The following is a 16,370-nucleotide window of genomic DNA, read 5'->3' on the forward strand; positions in this document are numbered from 1 at the left end:
CAGCAGAGCTTTAAACTCTCTCTAACAGACCCAGGCGGTCAGTGCAGTGTGTTAACGGGCTGATAGGAGCTCTCTGTGTCGGTGCTGTGAGGATCCGTGCTGCTGAGTTCGGTACTGAAACACATTACAGTCTAAACTCCTCTAATCACGTCACAGTCGCTCACTAACACACTGCACACAACCTGAAAACATCTTAAACGTAGTCAATATTTATAATGTTTATTGTTATCGGTTAGTGGTCAGATAAGTAACTGTTTATTTGTCTTGTTTTGAGATGTCTGTGCTTGTTTTAGGTTGGTGAGAGTGTCTCATTCCAGTGATTATTTTTGAGTTTTGAAAAAAGATGCTTGAAACCAGTTCAGTTATCTGCACAGCTCACTGGGTGGTTAGTTGTCTCTGATACCGTGAGATACTCTGAGGCCGAGGAGGGGAACACAGATTAGTTAGGACTGTGTGGACAGGTCAAACAACATCAGCCTTCTGATTGGTCAGGACGCTGCTTACGTAAGTGTGACCCAAGATTAGGACCACCCAGTTTACACTGCAGCTTTCTTCACACAATAAACAAACAGCATTTCAACACCATAACAACACCTCGCTCACCTGCGACGACAGGAAGCAGAGCTGGGCCATATGGCAAAAATTATACCGCGATACTTCAATAAGTTTTCATGATAAACTATGAATGTAATTATTTGTATTCAACGTTTCACACTAAATCCAGTCCAACCCAGTACTGATTATTAACCTTACTGTGATACTGTAGTCTATAATGATAATAATGAATATTGTCATGTTGCTCTAATGAAACACTTTTGTAAATCAGACACAGTTACACCCAAAATATTCCATCGATGTTATTAAAGAAAAACTCAGTTGTTTTATTTATTTATTTTTATTAGTAAAGTGCGGAATCGATTTATTTGATTGGTTTGATTCGTTAATGTTATTTGTCTTAAAGTTTCCTCATTTTTATTTATGTTTTGCATTAATAATATTTCTTGGTCTTATTTTCTTTGCTTTATTTTACTGTAATAAATGTATATAAAGCACTAAGCCACGAGAGGCTGTGCGTTACGGTGATTTTATTACGTTATTCTTAGACACGACGCACAGCGGAGTAAAACCCCTTCCCTGTGATAAAATCACTGTAACACATGGCCTCAAGTGGCTTATTGCTTTTATAAAACAGCGTCCGACATAAACTATAATAAAATACACAATTTTGAAAAAACTTTAAGATATTATTAATAATAATCGACATAAGTATTCCGCCAAGAAATGAAGTTCCTTTAGAGTTTGGTATCGTTACCAAGCAACCATGGACTTAATGAGGAGAACGTTCGGTCGCCCATCGCTGTTCACTGCGGTCATTTCATAAACTTTTTAAGGCTTTCATAAAAGAATGATAATGCTGCGCTGTTTAATGTATAAACTTTCACTTCATAAGTACTTTTTGGTCCAAATTACCACAGAGAGTCTTATTTTTCACCAATCCAGCGGTGCCGCTCTTCTCACACTGGGGCTGAATCTCAAACGGCTCCCTGCTCCCTACATAGTGCACTACATAGGAGCTAAAATACTGGATCCTGCAGCCCAACAGAGCAAAATACAGCTAAGAGGTCAGAATCTTTAAACTTTCACAGCTAGAACACTATTTAGGGAGTACGGAGCCGTTTGAGACTCGGTCTGGGTTTGACACGACTTCTGACTGAAACACGAACATTTGAAGTGTGTAAAACATTCAGGTGACATTTTTAGACTTTTATACTGCAGTTTTACAGTCAATCATACTGTAAATGCTTTAATTCAAGCCTTTGATATTAATGATGGGGCTGTTTAGCCAGTTTGCTATCTTTTAGCCTGTTAGCTAGCTGACTAGCCTGGTTCTAGTTAAGAGCATAAGTCGCCAGCCCCTCAGTTTGAACAGAACCGGGTTCTTACTTCATCATAGCTGTGGATTTTACAACAGCTTCAAATGTGGCTCAGCCAATCAGATAATAGTATAATAATTGTATAACGCTCTGCTGCACAGTGAAGGAGGGTCTCTCAGTGCAGTCTGCGTTTAATAAGGGCTGATCTGCGTCTGTGTGTAAACACAGTGAGGCTGCGCTCAGGATCATCAGAACTCCCTCAGAAACCCACCTGGAGCTTCACTGATCCAGAGCTGTGACAGGGAGCTGGTCTGGGGTCAGAGCTCATATCAGAGTCAGAGTCAGAGAAACACTCATATCGGTTTATTGGTTATGTTTATGGTGAATAAGTGTCTGAACTCGCTCCGTGTTCCTCTGTTCTGCTCCAGCATGCAGATAAGTTTGATCCGGAAGTGGTTCTGAACCAGCTGCGGTATTCTGGGATGTTGGAGACGGTGAAGATCCGTCGGGCCGGATTCCCCGTCCGGAGAAACTTCACTGACTTCCTGAACCGGTGAGACAAAACACAAAACACCTGAACTCACCTGCAGGACAGTCTGACCACTCCTACAGCTGATCCACGCTCATTACTCATCAGTAAGACTGTAAATCACAGCTGCTCAGTTACAGCTCTTCAGGAAACGATTCAGTAAATCTCCCATTTTAACTCTTTGATTCAGTTATTTCAGTATGATTTATAATTACTTTGAAAAATACAGAAAATGAGGATCAGTAAAAACAGCACATCGAGCTGATTTTGCTTTTTTACATTTGAAAATTCCTCAAGAACTTTATTGTGGTCAGTAAATGAGTACATACTTTATTAAACATCACTATATTATTATATCATAATGAGTTATAACACCCCTCGCAGTCTGATATAAGAGCCAGTATCTCCCAATAACGGCACTCCGACTGAACCTCTTTCAGTAACACTCCGCCTTACTGGGCTGTAACCTGGCAACAACCACCAGACATTAAAAAAGTAAAAGCCACAACAAAGTAAGAAGTTAACTCAGTAAGACGCTTAAAAAAGAGCTCTAACGAATAGCAGAGCAAGCAAACGACAGAACCAGACACTCCAGCTGTGACCAGCTAACGCCGTTCAGCCATATGGAAGAAAATATCTGTACAGATTTGTTCATATTGAAAATGCGTGCTGTATATGTGAGGTTTTAAAATAGGTGCTGAATATATTTAACTGTCTCATTTTTTGAACATCAAAATGATCATATATTGAAATATATACTCATAAAAAGATTTATGTTCAAAAATCTGTATTTAATATTTACATATTAAGATATTTATAATATAATATATATCTAATATACATATATATGGAAATATAATACAAACCTAAAATGCATTTTGACAAATATATGCAAATATATTTCCTTTAAATATGGATTTGCCAGATGTGAGGGGCTGAGTGCTGGATTACACTCTGTTTCTGTTCTTCTCATCGAAACGCAGCTAAACCGGACAGAATCAGAGACACAGAGAGCTGAACGAGCCCTCGTCGGATTTTATTAGGATATTAATATAAATGAGGCGTTTACAGAGAAACTGCTGGAGGTCTCAGTTAAAAACACCAGCTGTTTGTATTGATATGCTATGAGCTGCTGATACTGCTCTGAACTCTGATACAGGAATGTTTTGTGCTGTTATTTTCGTTTCTTTTCTGAACTGATCTCTCTTCCTCTCTGCACTTTCACTTTCTCAGTGAGTAAGACTCCTGTTTTATTTCTTACTGAAGCTGGTCAATGTGGAATCGCACCATAAAGAAGACTCATCTGCACCTTCTCTGTTCACCACCTCCACACACAGCCGGCGTTTCAGCGTAACAGAGTTCACCTCAGCAGATATGCTCAGACATGAATGTTACTCACTGAGAAAGTGAAAGTGCAGAGCAGGAAGAGAGATTAGAAAAGAAATGAAATACAGCGACTGTCCTGACTGAGACAATCCAGGAGGATCCCAAGCTGAGCCAGAGACCTTCCCAACCCTAACCTCCCCAGAAAGACAGTTAAACATCACTGCTGTCGGAACAAAACCTCGTATCTCTGTTTTTATCATGTTTCACTTTTTGACATAATCTGAAAATGTTGCTGTTTACACTGTGTAGATTTCATGATAAAGGGACCAAAATGACTCTGAGTCTGATTACCGTGACTTACAGTAAAGGTAGAGTATGTTTTTCCTTCTGCAGTAAAGCTCTCATTCTGGAGGCGTGAGGTTTTCCTCCGACAGCAGTGAGATGTCAGACATGCGTGTCTGTACAGACTCAGTAGCTCAGATGTACAGGAGACTTCAGAGAATGAAGGAATGCTTTATCATCTCCATCACGGTCTCCACTGCAGGCTGTTCAGCAGCTCTAACTGACTCACAGACTCCAGCACGGCTCTGACCTCGGCTCCACTGTGGACACGCTGAGGGCTTTATCATGAGATCTGACACTTTATTTAGATTATGTGCAATAAACCTTCTTATTGATCAGCTTTTGCTTCTTCATCGTCTTAAAATCTAATAATAAATACCTAGTGTAGTTAAGACTAGAGTCGGAGTTTAGACTGAGACCTGGACACAGTGAGACCAAAAACAGCTGAGATTTTTTCAGAATATAAGAATGAAAAGAGGAGAAAAATCTGTATGAAGTTCAAAGGTTTGTAGTTCATTGTGCATTCATTATCATTCGTGACACATGATATAAATTAATAAACAATATTTAATAATCTGTTGCTTAAAATATAACATTTAATAATATATAATCTAAAAATATTGTTGCTGTCCAAAAAAAAACATTTATCTCCATTTTTGTCAGTTTTAATTTTTTTACATTGTTTGAATCTGGCAGCTGTCCTTTACATCCTGTGGGAACGGACCAATAGAAACGCTCCAAAATCACTTGGAATAAAACCCTTTTTACAGTAACTTACACTAACAGTAAAGAGCGTTTTTGTCGTTTCCTGAGAAGTTAACATTTTGAAGATACTTGGTTTTTCTTTGGACAGCGATGATATTATAGTCTTAGTCCATCTTTGGATTGTATTTTTGGAAGCAAATTTATTTATTTATTTATTTATTTATTTATTTATTCATTCATTCATTCAGGGTTAGGTTGGCCCACTGAGACTGAGGTCTCATTTACAGAACAACCAAAATAAATAAGTCAGAAATTACATACAGTTAAGATAAACACCCTCAGCCCTCATCTACCAAACTGTTTGAGTATTTTAAATGGACTAAAAGGTCAGAGATGTTGTATTTTAGCTGGAAGTTCGACACTAAAAGCTTTCATACCGTGTTCTGTAGGTGAGAATGGTGCATTCAGAACAGCCAGTCATTATTTCTAATAAGTGCTTCATTAGTTCTGACTGTAAGGAGAGATGGAATGTGGAGTGGAAGCCGTTTCAATTGAGCTTTGTAAATAAAAACAATAAATGCCACGTGTACAGAGATGATACGCCAGCTTCACAGTGCGGCTCACAGCGATGGGCTTTAGATCCGCCATCAGTAATAATACAGTGAGGTTCTTCTCTAAAACTGATTCAGAATCACCACCTAAAAACAAGTGAATACAAACCAAACACACTACAAAATATGTTGTTACTGCTGGTTCTGGCTGAGTCCAGATTTAAACCCTATAGTGAATATTTGGTCTCACATTAAACTCAAACCAGCTCAGCACTGTTTCTCAGTGGTTTGAAGCCGTCAGTGCTGAGTGGATCAATACTGACTCTTCTTTCTGTAAAAGACTGTCTGAACATTCACACACTGAACTACAGCACTTAGAGAAATCAGAGGGAAAAGCTCTCCACACTGACTGACTGCAGATATCTGTTTATACATACATACATACATATACATCATCTAAACCGCTTATCCTTCTGGGTCGCGGTGGGGTGCTGGGGCCTATCCCAGCTGTCATTGGGCGGAGATATCTGTTTAATTCTGGATAATTTACTGACTCATGATTGGTTGTTAAGACCATTAAAAACTAAATGTTTTGCTATTTGGGGCTTTTTTCTGCGGGAGTGAACATCCATTTTTATTATTACATGAAAACCTAGTAATAATGATAATACAAGATTTTCAGAGCATATCACATTTAAAGAAAGACAGAAATAATAATAATAAAGAATAATAAGAAAGATAATATATATATATATATATATATATATTATTTTTCTTACAGAGATACATACAGAGATACATACACAGTGCTGCAGACTGCAGTATCAGTCTGAATAAAGACTGCATTAAAGTAGTAGTAGGCTAAGTAGTAACACTGCGCACTCTGCAGGTACCGTGTGCTGCTGAAGGACAGAAGACAGGCCGAAGTGGACGAGCGGAGGACGTGCAGTGAGCTGCTCACGCTGTACGACAGCAGCAGGAGAGAGTGGCAGCTCGGAAAGACAAAGGTACACAGTCACACTCGCTGATTAACAGCATTAGAGCTATAAGCCTTACAGGGCCACGCGTTACAGTGATTTTATCACAGGTGAGTGTCAGTGAGCAGTAAACCCACCTTTACCTGTGATAATGTCACTGTGACGTATGGCCTCCAGTGGCTTACTGCTTTAATATGACAGCACACAACATGAAATATCACAAAATCCACAATTTATCAATTAATCATTTAAGTTATTGTTAATAATAATCAAAATAAACAAGTATTCTGCCAGTAAATGGAGTTCCTTTGGAGGTCCTTTCATCCTGTTGTTCAGAGTTCCCCCTCATATCGACCAGAGAAAAACAAGTGTCTCCACAATGTTATCTTTACAGGGAGAGCAAAAACACTCTATACGTTTAACGTAAGTTTAATGTAAAGAAATCTTATTCTAAGCACGTTTGGAGTGTTTATGTTGGTCTGTTCATCATGAATCTTTAACATGATGTAAAGAGCAGCTGTTGAGCTCAAATGATGTAGAAAAACAAACATTTTTAAAATGCACAGTTTTTGGAGAGCGAAGATACATTTCACAGGTGAACATTAGTGCAGTCTTTTCATCAACCTTTTCACTTATTTGTCATATAATAATGAAAAATCCCAGATAGTGAGCATATATTGGTCCACTGGCTTGATAAGGTGATACGGCTGTTACCGGCTTTATTTATGATTTTACTGTTTATTTTATGATGATGAAATACCCTCATGTGCAAAACCACAGCAGCTGCTTTCTTTTATATCCACACTTTTTTATTGTACTTTTTTATCATTTTACTTTAAATTATTTTATAGTTTTATTTTATATTAGCTTATATTTTTGTTTTATTCCTAGTTTAATCTGTTTTTTGTTTATGCACCGTTAGGATTGCTGCCCAGTTTCTTGCACTCACAACAATAAAGAATCTTGAATCTGGAATCTTGAAGAAAGAAAAGAAGGAAAATCAGTAAACTGGAGCGGAAAATAAGTGATGAAAAGTGACATTTGGTCAAACGCTCTGCTTGACTATCAGAGGGCTGCCAGGAGAACACTGAGTATAAAGCCAGTGGGCTGCCAGCTTTGCTGTCAGCTGACCAACAGTGACCCACAGTCCTCTCATTATCAGGGAAATATTACAGTATTTACTGCAAAAAGTACTTTCTGCTCACCAAATTACAACCGCAACGTCAATGCTAGTTTCCATTAGCGCCTCTATGTGGTTTCCAGTCATACTTAGCACGAAGCTAACAGTGCTAACACTCCTGCACACAGACAGTGTATAACAGACTGAATAAGCAGTGAACAGTAGAGTCACGTTCTGAGTTTGGGTGGAGAGTTTACAGTTTATCCCCTCTAATGTGATGAAAACATTACATTTCGTGAGAAAACTGACACTTTATTCAGAGAAATGACACACGGCCCACGCTAGGCTTAGTTTGGTCACTGTTATGGGGGTCCCTTTACTCTTACAGGTGGTCCAGGACCCCCTCAGCCACCCCGCAACTCAAGCCCTGTGAGTGTCAGTGATCAGATTCAGTCTGGCTGTTATCAGAGTGCAGTGCTGGTCAGGCGTGGGTGCCGATTGCTGGTGGGGACGCTGTGGTGGAGCTCTGGCCGAGCGCTGAATGGACTCATGCCCGGCTGACTGTCCGCCTGTTAAATGGCCTCATTGTTGTGAGGCTGGTTGACTCCGATTTGTTGTGGGAGCAGGGAACCCATTAAGATCAGCTGCTGGAGCTACTTCACACTGCTGACCCGGCACTGAGTCACCGGCTGCCTGAAAGCCACAGTTCACTCAGACGGCTCCTCCCTCAGCCTCAGTGTCGTCGACCAGCCGAGACGGGTTTGGTGCTGCTTTAGTTTTAGCACTGGAGCTACAAGGTTAATGTTGCTAACAAGTAACGGAAGCTTATGCCCCCCCAATTAGCAATTAGCACCATTTAGCATTTCTATTCCACCTTAAATGGTGCAGCAGTGCACATTCTGGCGCCTCAGATGGAACTGAGGAATTCCAATAAGAAGTCAGCGTGTAACTGCCTCAGGCGCCACCATTTAAGGTGGAATGGAGAAATTCCAATAAGGAGCCAGCATGTAACTACCTCAGGCGCCAGAATGTAACCGCTGCACCATTTAAGGTGGAACGGATGAATTCCAGTAAGGAGCTGGTGAATGTAGGAAGCTAACTGCAGCTCTGTGTCTCAGATGTGGAGATGTTCAGTATCTAATAGACTTGATTAAGTGGTTTCAATCACTGTGTGACACATTATCTACAAACATGGACTGAAGTACATCAGCACAGTTAAAGGTCAGGATCAGGGTCACTTTATTTCACATGTCTGAATATGTCATTATGTTTAAACCATTATATGATTTATGTCAAATGTATGGCTAAGTGACGAAATTAACTCTACAGCTGTAATTAACGAAGCCGGTCGTCTCCAGACGAACCGTAGGCCGTGAAAACGTGCACATTCAGCGTACTGAGGTCAGTCTGTAGTGTGCAGTGTGTGTAATGTGCAGGTGTGGTTGGTGTGGTGGTCAGTCAAAGGCTGTAGGGTGGTTTATTATTCTGGAACAGTCTGTGAGTAATTACTATCCACGCTGGGAGGATGAATGTTCTCCGTAGGAGTGCTGGGGGGGGTTTGAGGGGTTTGGGGGGGTTTGTGGGATGGGGAAGGATGTGGTGAAGGAGACTTCCTCCTTCTGTATGTACGTGCAGCTGTGTGTCAGGGATTACAGGAACATCTGGGTCACAGTCTCCGGGAAATCTCACAATGAGTTCAGAGACCCGGTGCAGGCAAATCTGTGAATAGGCTTTAAAGTGAAAGTTTGGTGAAAAATGATGTAGATTTACCCCCAGATTTGGTAAATTAGCCAAGATTTGTTTACTTCTTTGGTTTTAGCTTTAGAGCTCTGAGCTAATGTGGCCATAAAACAGTAAATGCTACATTCGCTTTTGGTAGCAACAGTGAAACCAGAGCCAGTTCCTGTTCCACCTTCATACCAGAAATACAGTCAGTCATTATAGGACACAGCAGAGTGCTGATTGGTTAGCATTACTGCTACTGAGTGCTGATTGGTTAGCATTACTGCTACTGAGTGCTGATTGGTCAGCATTACTGCTACTGAGTGCTGATTGGTTAGCATTACTGCTACTGAGTGCTGATTGGTTAGCATTACTGCTACTGAGTGCTGATTGGTCAGCATTACTGCTACTGAGCGCTGATTGGTCAGCATTACTGCTACTGAGCGCTGATTGGTCAGCATTACTGCTACTAAGTGCTGATTGGTTAGCATTACTGCTACTGGGCGCTGATTGGTCAGCATTACTGCTACTGATTGCTGATTGGTCAGCCTTACAGCTACTGAGCGATGATTGGTTAGCATTACTGCTACTGAGCGCTGATTGGTCAGCCTTACAGCTACTGAGCGATGATTGGTTAGCATTACTGCTACTGAGTGCTGATTGGTCAGCATTACTGCTACTGAGTGCTGATTGGTTAACATTACTGCTACTGAGCACTGATTGGTTAGCATTACTGCTACTGAGAGCTGATTGGTTAGCATTACTGCTACTGGGTGCTGATTGGTCAGCATTACTGCTACTGAGAGCTGATTGGTTAGCATTACTGCTACTGAGCGCTGATTGGTTAGCATTACTGCTACTGAGCGCTGATTGGTCAGCCTTACTGGTACTGAGCAATGATCGGTTAGCATTACTGCTACTGAGCAATGATTGGTTAGCATTACTGCTACTGAGTGCTGATTGGTCAGCCTTACTGCTACTGAGCAATGATTGGTTAGCATTACTGCTACTGAGTGCTGATTGGTCAGCATTACTGCTACTGAGTGCTGATTGGTCAGCATTACTGCTACTGAGCACTGATTGGTTAGCATTACTGCTACTGAGCGCTGATTGGTCAGCCTTACTGGTACTGAGCAATGATCGGTTAGCATTACTGCTACTGAGCACTGATTGGTTAGCATTACTGCTACTGAGCGCTGATTGGTTAGCATTACTGCTACTGAGCGCTGATTGGTCAGCCTTACTGGTACTGAGCAATGATCGGTTAGCATTACTGCTACTGAGCAATGATTGGTTAGCATTACTGCTACTGAGTGCTGATTGGTCAGCCTTACTGCTACTGAGCAATGATTGGTTAGCATTACTGCTACTGAGTGCTGATTGGTCAGCATTACTGCTACTGAGCACTGATTGGTTAGCATTACTGCTACTGAGCGCTGATTGGTCAGCCTTACTGCTACTGAGCAATGATTGGTTAGCATTACTGCTACTGAGTGCTGATTGGTCAGCATTACTGCTACTGAGCGCTGATTGGTCAGCATTACTGCTACTGAGCACTGATTGGTTAGCATTACTGCTACTGAGCGCTGATTGGTCAGCATTACTGCTACTGAGTGCTGATTGGTTAGCATTACTGGCACTGAGCGCTGTGTAGTTAGTGTTTTATCTACTGCCACTATAGTGAAATAATTGATTTTTAGTGAAATTATTGTGTTAAAATAGATTTGTTTGCCAACAGGAGTCACAATTCTTCAGCTGTATATGAGAGAGGAAAGGGTTAACACCACCGAGGGAGAGAGAGAGAGACAGAGAGGGAGAGAGAGAGAGAGGGAGAGGGCGTGTCCGTACCCAGTCAGGCTGCTGTAGCTGAAGCAGGAAGTGACTGAGCTGAGTTTCAACACAACCACAAATCAGATCTTCTAACACTGCACACCAGCAGCTCTAACCCCCCCTTCACCCCCCCAGGTCTTCCTGAAGGAAGTGTTGGAGCAGAAGCTGGAGAGAGAGCGGGACGCGGTGCGGAGGGCAGCGGGAATGGTCATTAGAGCTCACATACTGAGCTATGTGGCAAGGTCAGTACTGTGTCTGTGAGCTGGACTGTGTCTGTGAGCTGGTCTGTGTCTGTGAGCTGGACTGTGTCTGTGAGCTGGTCTGTGTCTGTGAGCTGGACTGTGTCTGTGAGCTGGTCTGTGTCTGTGTGCTGGACTGTGTCTGTGTGCTGGACTGTGTCTGTGAGCTGGTCTGTGTGTGCTGGACTGTGTCTGTGTGCTGGACTGTGTCTGTGTGCTGGACTGTGTACATGAGTTTATATATAAACACTACAGTAACTGAACAGCCGTCTCTCTGATCTCCACCGACTCCTTTAACCCTTCAGTCACTGCCCAGCTGAACTAACATGGTTTGGGCTTTAATCCCTGTAGAAACTGAGCTCTTCACCGACTCCAGATGAGGCTCGGTGTTTCAGAGGAACAGGCAGCGTTCAGGTGTTGAACACCGCAGCGCTGAGCAGGTTTTCCTGAACACACTCAGTGCGGAGGGTTTAGACTCTGCTGTGTGTTTCCCGTTACAGTCAGTCTCTCCAAACAGATCAGCTCCACTAAACTCTGTTTAACTGTCTACAGAGCGTAAACAGGCGGCTGAGTCTGCTCTGAGTAATAATCAGCTCTGTGCTATTGATTCTGCGCCTTAACGAGTTTAACTTTTAACTCTAATCTTAACTGCAGCGGCTCTTAGACAACAAACACGCAGTACAGATTCCTCTGGACCAGCTTCAGAGATCCGTACTCGACCGTTAAACAGCTGGACTGACCTAAATCAGCTTTAGTTTATGTTTGTAGATTTGGGGAAACTCAGAACTGAGCATGTAAACGTTCATGACACGACAACAGACAAACATTTAAGTAAATAAAGTAAATAAGTAAATAAATAAACAATAAAGCAAACAGAAATAAATATGCAGTGATCACAGAGAACCTGATTGAAAGTTCAGAACACTGTTTATCTTGATAATTTGTGCTGTTTTTAAATAGAAATAAAGATTTGTTTAAATACTGTAAACTGCAACAAACAACAACAAAGAGTATGTTTAAATATTTAGGTAATGACAAGATGTTATTCAGCCATAAATACTTCTACTTATAATAATAATAATAATAATCTCGCTGCTGTCGGAGCAAAACCTCCAAAACAGTAACTTTATTGGAGAAGCAAAAACATTAGTTAACGTTCAATGCAAGTTACTGTAAACGCAGGATAAATGTATATAATATAGAGTATAATAACTGTACACATTTCTCTCCCACCGTTCTGCTTTTACAGTGTCTAAAACCCTGTTTTCAGTCTGTAATGTAGTCTTTATACAGACTGAGCAGTTCTGAATGAGTCAGTGTGCTGCAAACATCAAGAAGCCAATAGAACCAAACCAGACTGGACTAAACAGCGCCTCACTGCAGTGTCTGCATGTTGTTGTGTGTGTTTATTGTTATTGTGTAGTCGGCGTAAATGAACGATTCTGATCGGCAGAATCCAGAACGTCAGCCTTTATTAACGAATATTCAGTTTTATTTAGTTTCATTCAGTTTCACCCTGAAGGGCAGATACAGTACATGTGCTGTAAGGAAATATATAAACACCGTATAAAACAACACAGAAAAGAACAATAAGACACAACACAGGAGCAAAAACAATAAAAACAGTGTATATACTGTAGTGTGCAAAAGTACTGCACCTTAAAACTGTTAATCGCAGCAGAAAATCCGTTTCTGCCAGTAAAAACTCTATATAACAATAAAATAAACACAAATTAACATTAATAAAGTTACAAGAGTTTCTTGTTTTCAGACATATTGTCAGCTAGTTTGAAGAACAGATTTCTGGATTTCTCAAGGACGCCTCCAGAATTCACCTTTATTAAATTCCATCAGCAGCGGCTGATTTATCATAGTGAAGTATTGATTAGGTAAAGCAGGTATTGGATGATAATTACAATGAAACTCTGTTTCCTCAAGAAGAAGAAGGAGGAAATGGTTAAACGAACATGTTTAATGTAAAATTAGTGTTTTTCTGAGCAAATAAACGCTATCAAGTTAAATAGCTTCCTTAATATAATTTTGTCAGGTGCACAAATTTAGCACAGTGCTGTATAAACATATCTGAAAACTTTCAAGACTTTTTTCATGATATACTTTTTTATTTTATGAAATTTACAATATACAATATATATATATATTATATACAAGAAATATCAACACTATGTTATGATGAATATGACCATTATTAGAGAAATAAGGTGCTTTGAGGTTATACGTCTTTTGATAAACTTTTTGAAACTGTTACAAATAGATATACAGCATTTCCAAAAGAAAACTCTTCATAATGTACTTTTCACGTTTATGTAAAGTCCAATTTATTCTGAAAGTGCCTACAGAAGACAGGTTTACTACGCAGTCTGTCCTTTTACATTGTTCTTTATTAGTTCTTTATTGGTATCTGTAATAAATGTAATGAGCTGTTTCTGTATTCTGGGTTATTTTAAAAGCTGAGTTTGTACAGGGTTTCTAACGTGGAGCTCGTTTCCTTCCCATGTTTCCGTGAACAGGAAGCACTATAGAAAAGTCCGTAGCAGCACAATCACCATCCAAAAGAACTACCGCGCTCACTTCTGGAGGCAGGTGTTCCTGCGCGTGCGCTCTGCTGTGGTGGTCCTGCAGAAACACCGCCGGGGGCAGATCGCCCGCAGCCTCTGCCAGCAGCTCCGAGAGGAGAGGAGGAGGGAGGAAGAGGAGAGACGGAGGAGGGAGGAAGAGGAGAGGAGGAGAAGAGAGGAAGAGGAGAGGAAGCGAGCAGAAGAGGAATTGAGGCTTCTGGAGGAGCAAAGGAGAAAAGAAGAAGAGGAGAGACAGAGGCTTCAGGAGGAGGAAGAACAGAGGAGGAGAGAGGAGCAGAAACAGGAAGCTTTCCGGAAACAGCAGGAAGAGGAGGAGCTCAGGAGGAAGCAGGAGAGTGAGGAGAGAGCAGCAGCTCAGAGCAGGTATTTCCAAACACTCCTAGACTCTTCCACACTGTTCCAAACTCTCGCTGCCAACACCTTTTCAGAGCTTCTCAAACGTTCCCTAATCTTCCCAAACCTTTTTAAACTCCATATTGCCAAAATCTTCCCAAACTCTTCCCATCCCTCAAAAAATTCTTAGAAACCCTAAACTTTCCTTAACCTTCTCAAACACTCCCAAAGTCTACTGAACTCTTCCAAACTCTCTGAACTCTCCCATACTTATCCAAGCTCTCCTTAACCTTCCCAAACACTCCCAAAGTCTTCTGAACTCTCCCAAACTCTCCCAAATCTCCTCAATCCCTCCAAACTCACACACCTTCCTAGACTTTCCCAAACTTTCCAAAACTCTTCAAACTCTCTGAACTCTCCCAAACTCTCCCAAACTTATCCAAACTCTCCTAAACCTTCCCAATTCCAGTCACTCTCAAACTCTCTAAACTCTTCCAGACCTTTTGAAAATGTCCCAATTTTTCAAAACCCTTTCAAACCCCAATTCTTCGAAACTCACCCGATTTGTCCTAAACGCTCCCAAACTCTCTCCAGTCTCTTTAAACCCTTTCAAAAACCAATCTTTCAAGCATTCACAATCTCTCCTAAACTTCTCCAAACTCTTACCAGTTTCTAAAAACCTGCACAAACTCTTCCAAACTCTCCTGCGCTCCTCCAAACCTTTCTGAATGCCCAAACTATGACAAACTTGCCCAAACCCTCCCAATACCCCATCTCTCCCCATTTGAATTTAGGGCACCTAAAATCTCTTTTCCTTTAATCTGCTCAGAATAAACGGATTCATTTGCTTCTTGTCTCTTCCTGCAGGAATCAGCTGGAAACAAATCACCATTGCGCCAAGGTAATGCTGCCGTTCAGCCCAAATTTTACTTACAGAAGATCCCACAAGGGACGTGATTGTGTTCTGTGACAGACTCTAAATTCCACTGATTAGACCAGTGCTGATAATCTGGAAAAAAATGGGTCAAATAGAAATTACCATTAAAGTGGGTTGTGTGTTTTGTGTTTCTGCAGAGGGAGGTGTGCTTGTCGCACAGCGGCTGGCAGTATTCCTCTGAGGAAGAGAGTCGGCAGATGGAGGAGATCCTGCGTCTGGAGCGGGAGATTGAGCGTCTGCAACAGCAGCGGGAGGACGGCGTGGCTCTGCTGAACGAGAGTTCGCGAGAGGAGCTCCGTCAGCGCAGAGACGCCGAGATCTACCGTCTAGAGAAGGAAGCTTCACGAGTGGCCACGGAGTTCCTGGAAATGCTGGACTTTGGAGGTCTGGAGCAGTCACTGTCCAGCGAGGAAAACCTGCATGATCCATCCGAGAACACTGCTCCACTGGCTGAGGACGAGGTGGACGAGGGCTTCCACGCCGAGGACGAGTGTGTGCCCCTCCCAGACCTGCCAACTCCAGCTATTGAACCGCTGGACCCAGACGTCCTGTCCCACCTTCCTCCTCCACCGCCTGCGTTCGCTCAGGGTTCTCTGGACAGTTCCACCCCAAAACCACCCCAAAGCAGACACAGCAGGCTGTTAGAAACCCCTGTTCCACCAACTCCATCCCCACCACCCCCATCTTCACCAGCTCCAGCCCCATCTCCTGGAGGTTACAGTGGACTACGGAAGGTCTTTAGACAGTCAGACGGAGAGTTACCCGTAGAGGAGTTCAACTTCAGCATCCTGCCAGACACAGAGTCCGACTACGACCAGGAGGAGTTTGAGGAGGCTCCAGGAAGCACTACTGATGGCCACCTCACTGATGAGGAGGTGCTGAGGAGATCGTCCTGCACCTACAACAGCATGGACTCCTTCAGGGGCAGCTCTGACTCTGTGAGTAACCATTCCTGAATGATTCCACTGCAGATCTTCAAATCTGGAGATTGAATCCAGTTTTCGGTTCTGGATTTTGTCACTTCTGGTTGGTATGATATCAGGTGCCAATCAGTTACATCAGAAAGTCAGGACTGGAAATTAGACTCAAGGTCTGGAGTTGAAGACCTCCGCTGTAAGCTTGCAGCAGGTTATATGTACAAAGTTTTCAGGGGTTTGATGGAGAATAGGGAACATTGTTTGAACCTTATTTTAGGGCTGTGGTCTTTTTTCCATCTCCGCAACATTGCTCGTCTTCGCCCCCTGCTCTCGCTGAAAAATACTCAATCTCAATCTCTGGTCTATGCTTT

General features: G+C 41.9%; 1 protein-coding gene across 1 annotated transcript in view; it reads left to right on the forward strand.

The window, feature by feature from the left end:
- The window catches only part of myo10l3 (myosin X, like 3), a 94,587-nt gene that overhangs the window by 56,913 nt on the left and 21,304 nt on the right, over positions 1-16,370 (forward strand). Inside the window, exons 19-24 of the mRNA XM_036575399.1 lie at positions 2,303-2,427; positions 6,217-6,334; positions 11,112-11,218; positions 13,744-14,175; positions 15,013-15,046; positions 15,220-16,020. Of these exons, the coding sequence (XP_036431292.1) occupies positions 2,303-2,427; positions 6,217-6,334; positions 11,112-11,218; positions 13,744-14,175; positions 15,013-15,046; positions 15,220-16,020 (1,617 nt within the window). The remainder of the gene's footprint in view (positions 1-2,302; positions 2,428-6,216; positions 6,335-11,111; positions 11,219-13,743; positions 14,176-15,012; positions 15,047-15,219; positions 16,021-16,370) is intronic.

Source organism: Colossoma macropomum, unplaced genomic scaffold (assembly GCF_904425465.1).
Source record: "Colossoma macropomum unplaced genomic scaffold, Colossoma_macropomum, whole genome shotgun sequence".
NCBI lineage: Eukaryota > Metazoa > Chordata > Actinopteri > Characiformes > Serrasalmidae > Colossoma > Colossoma macropomum.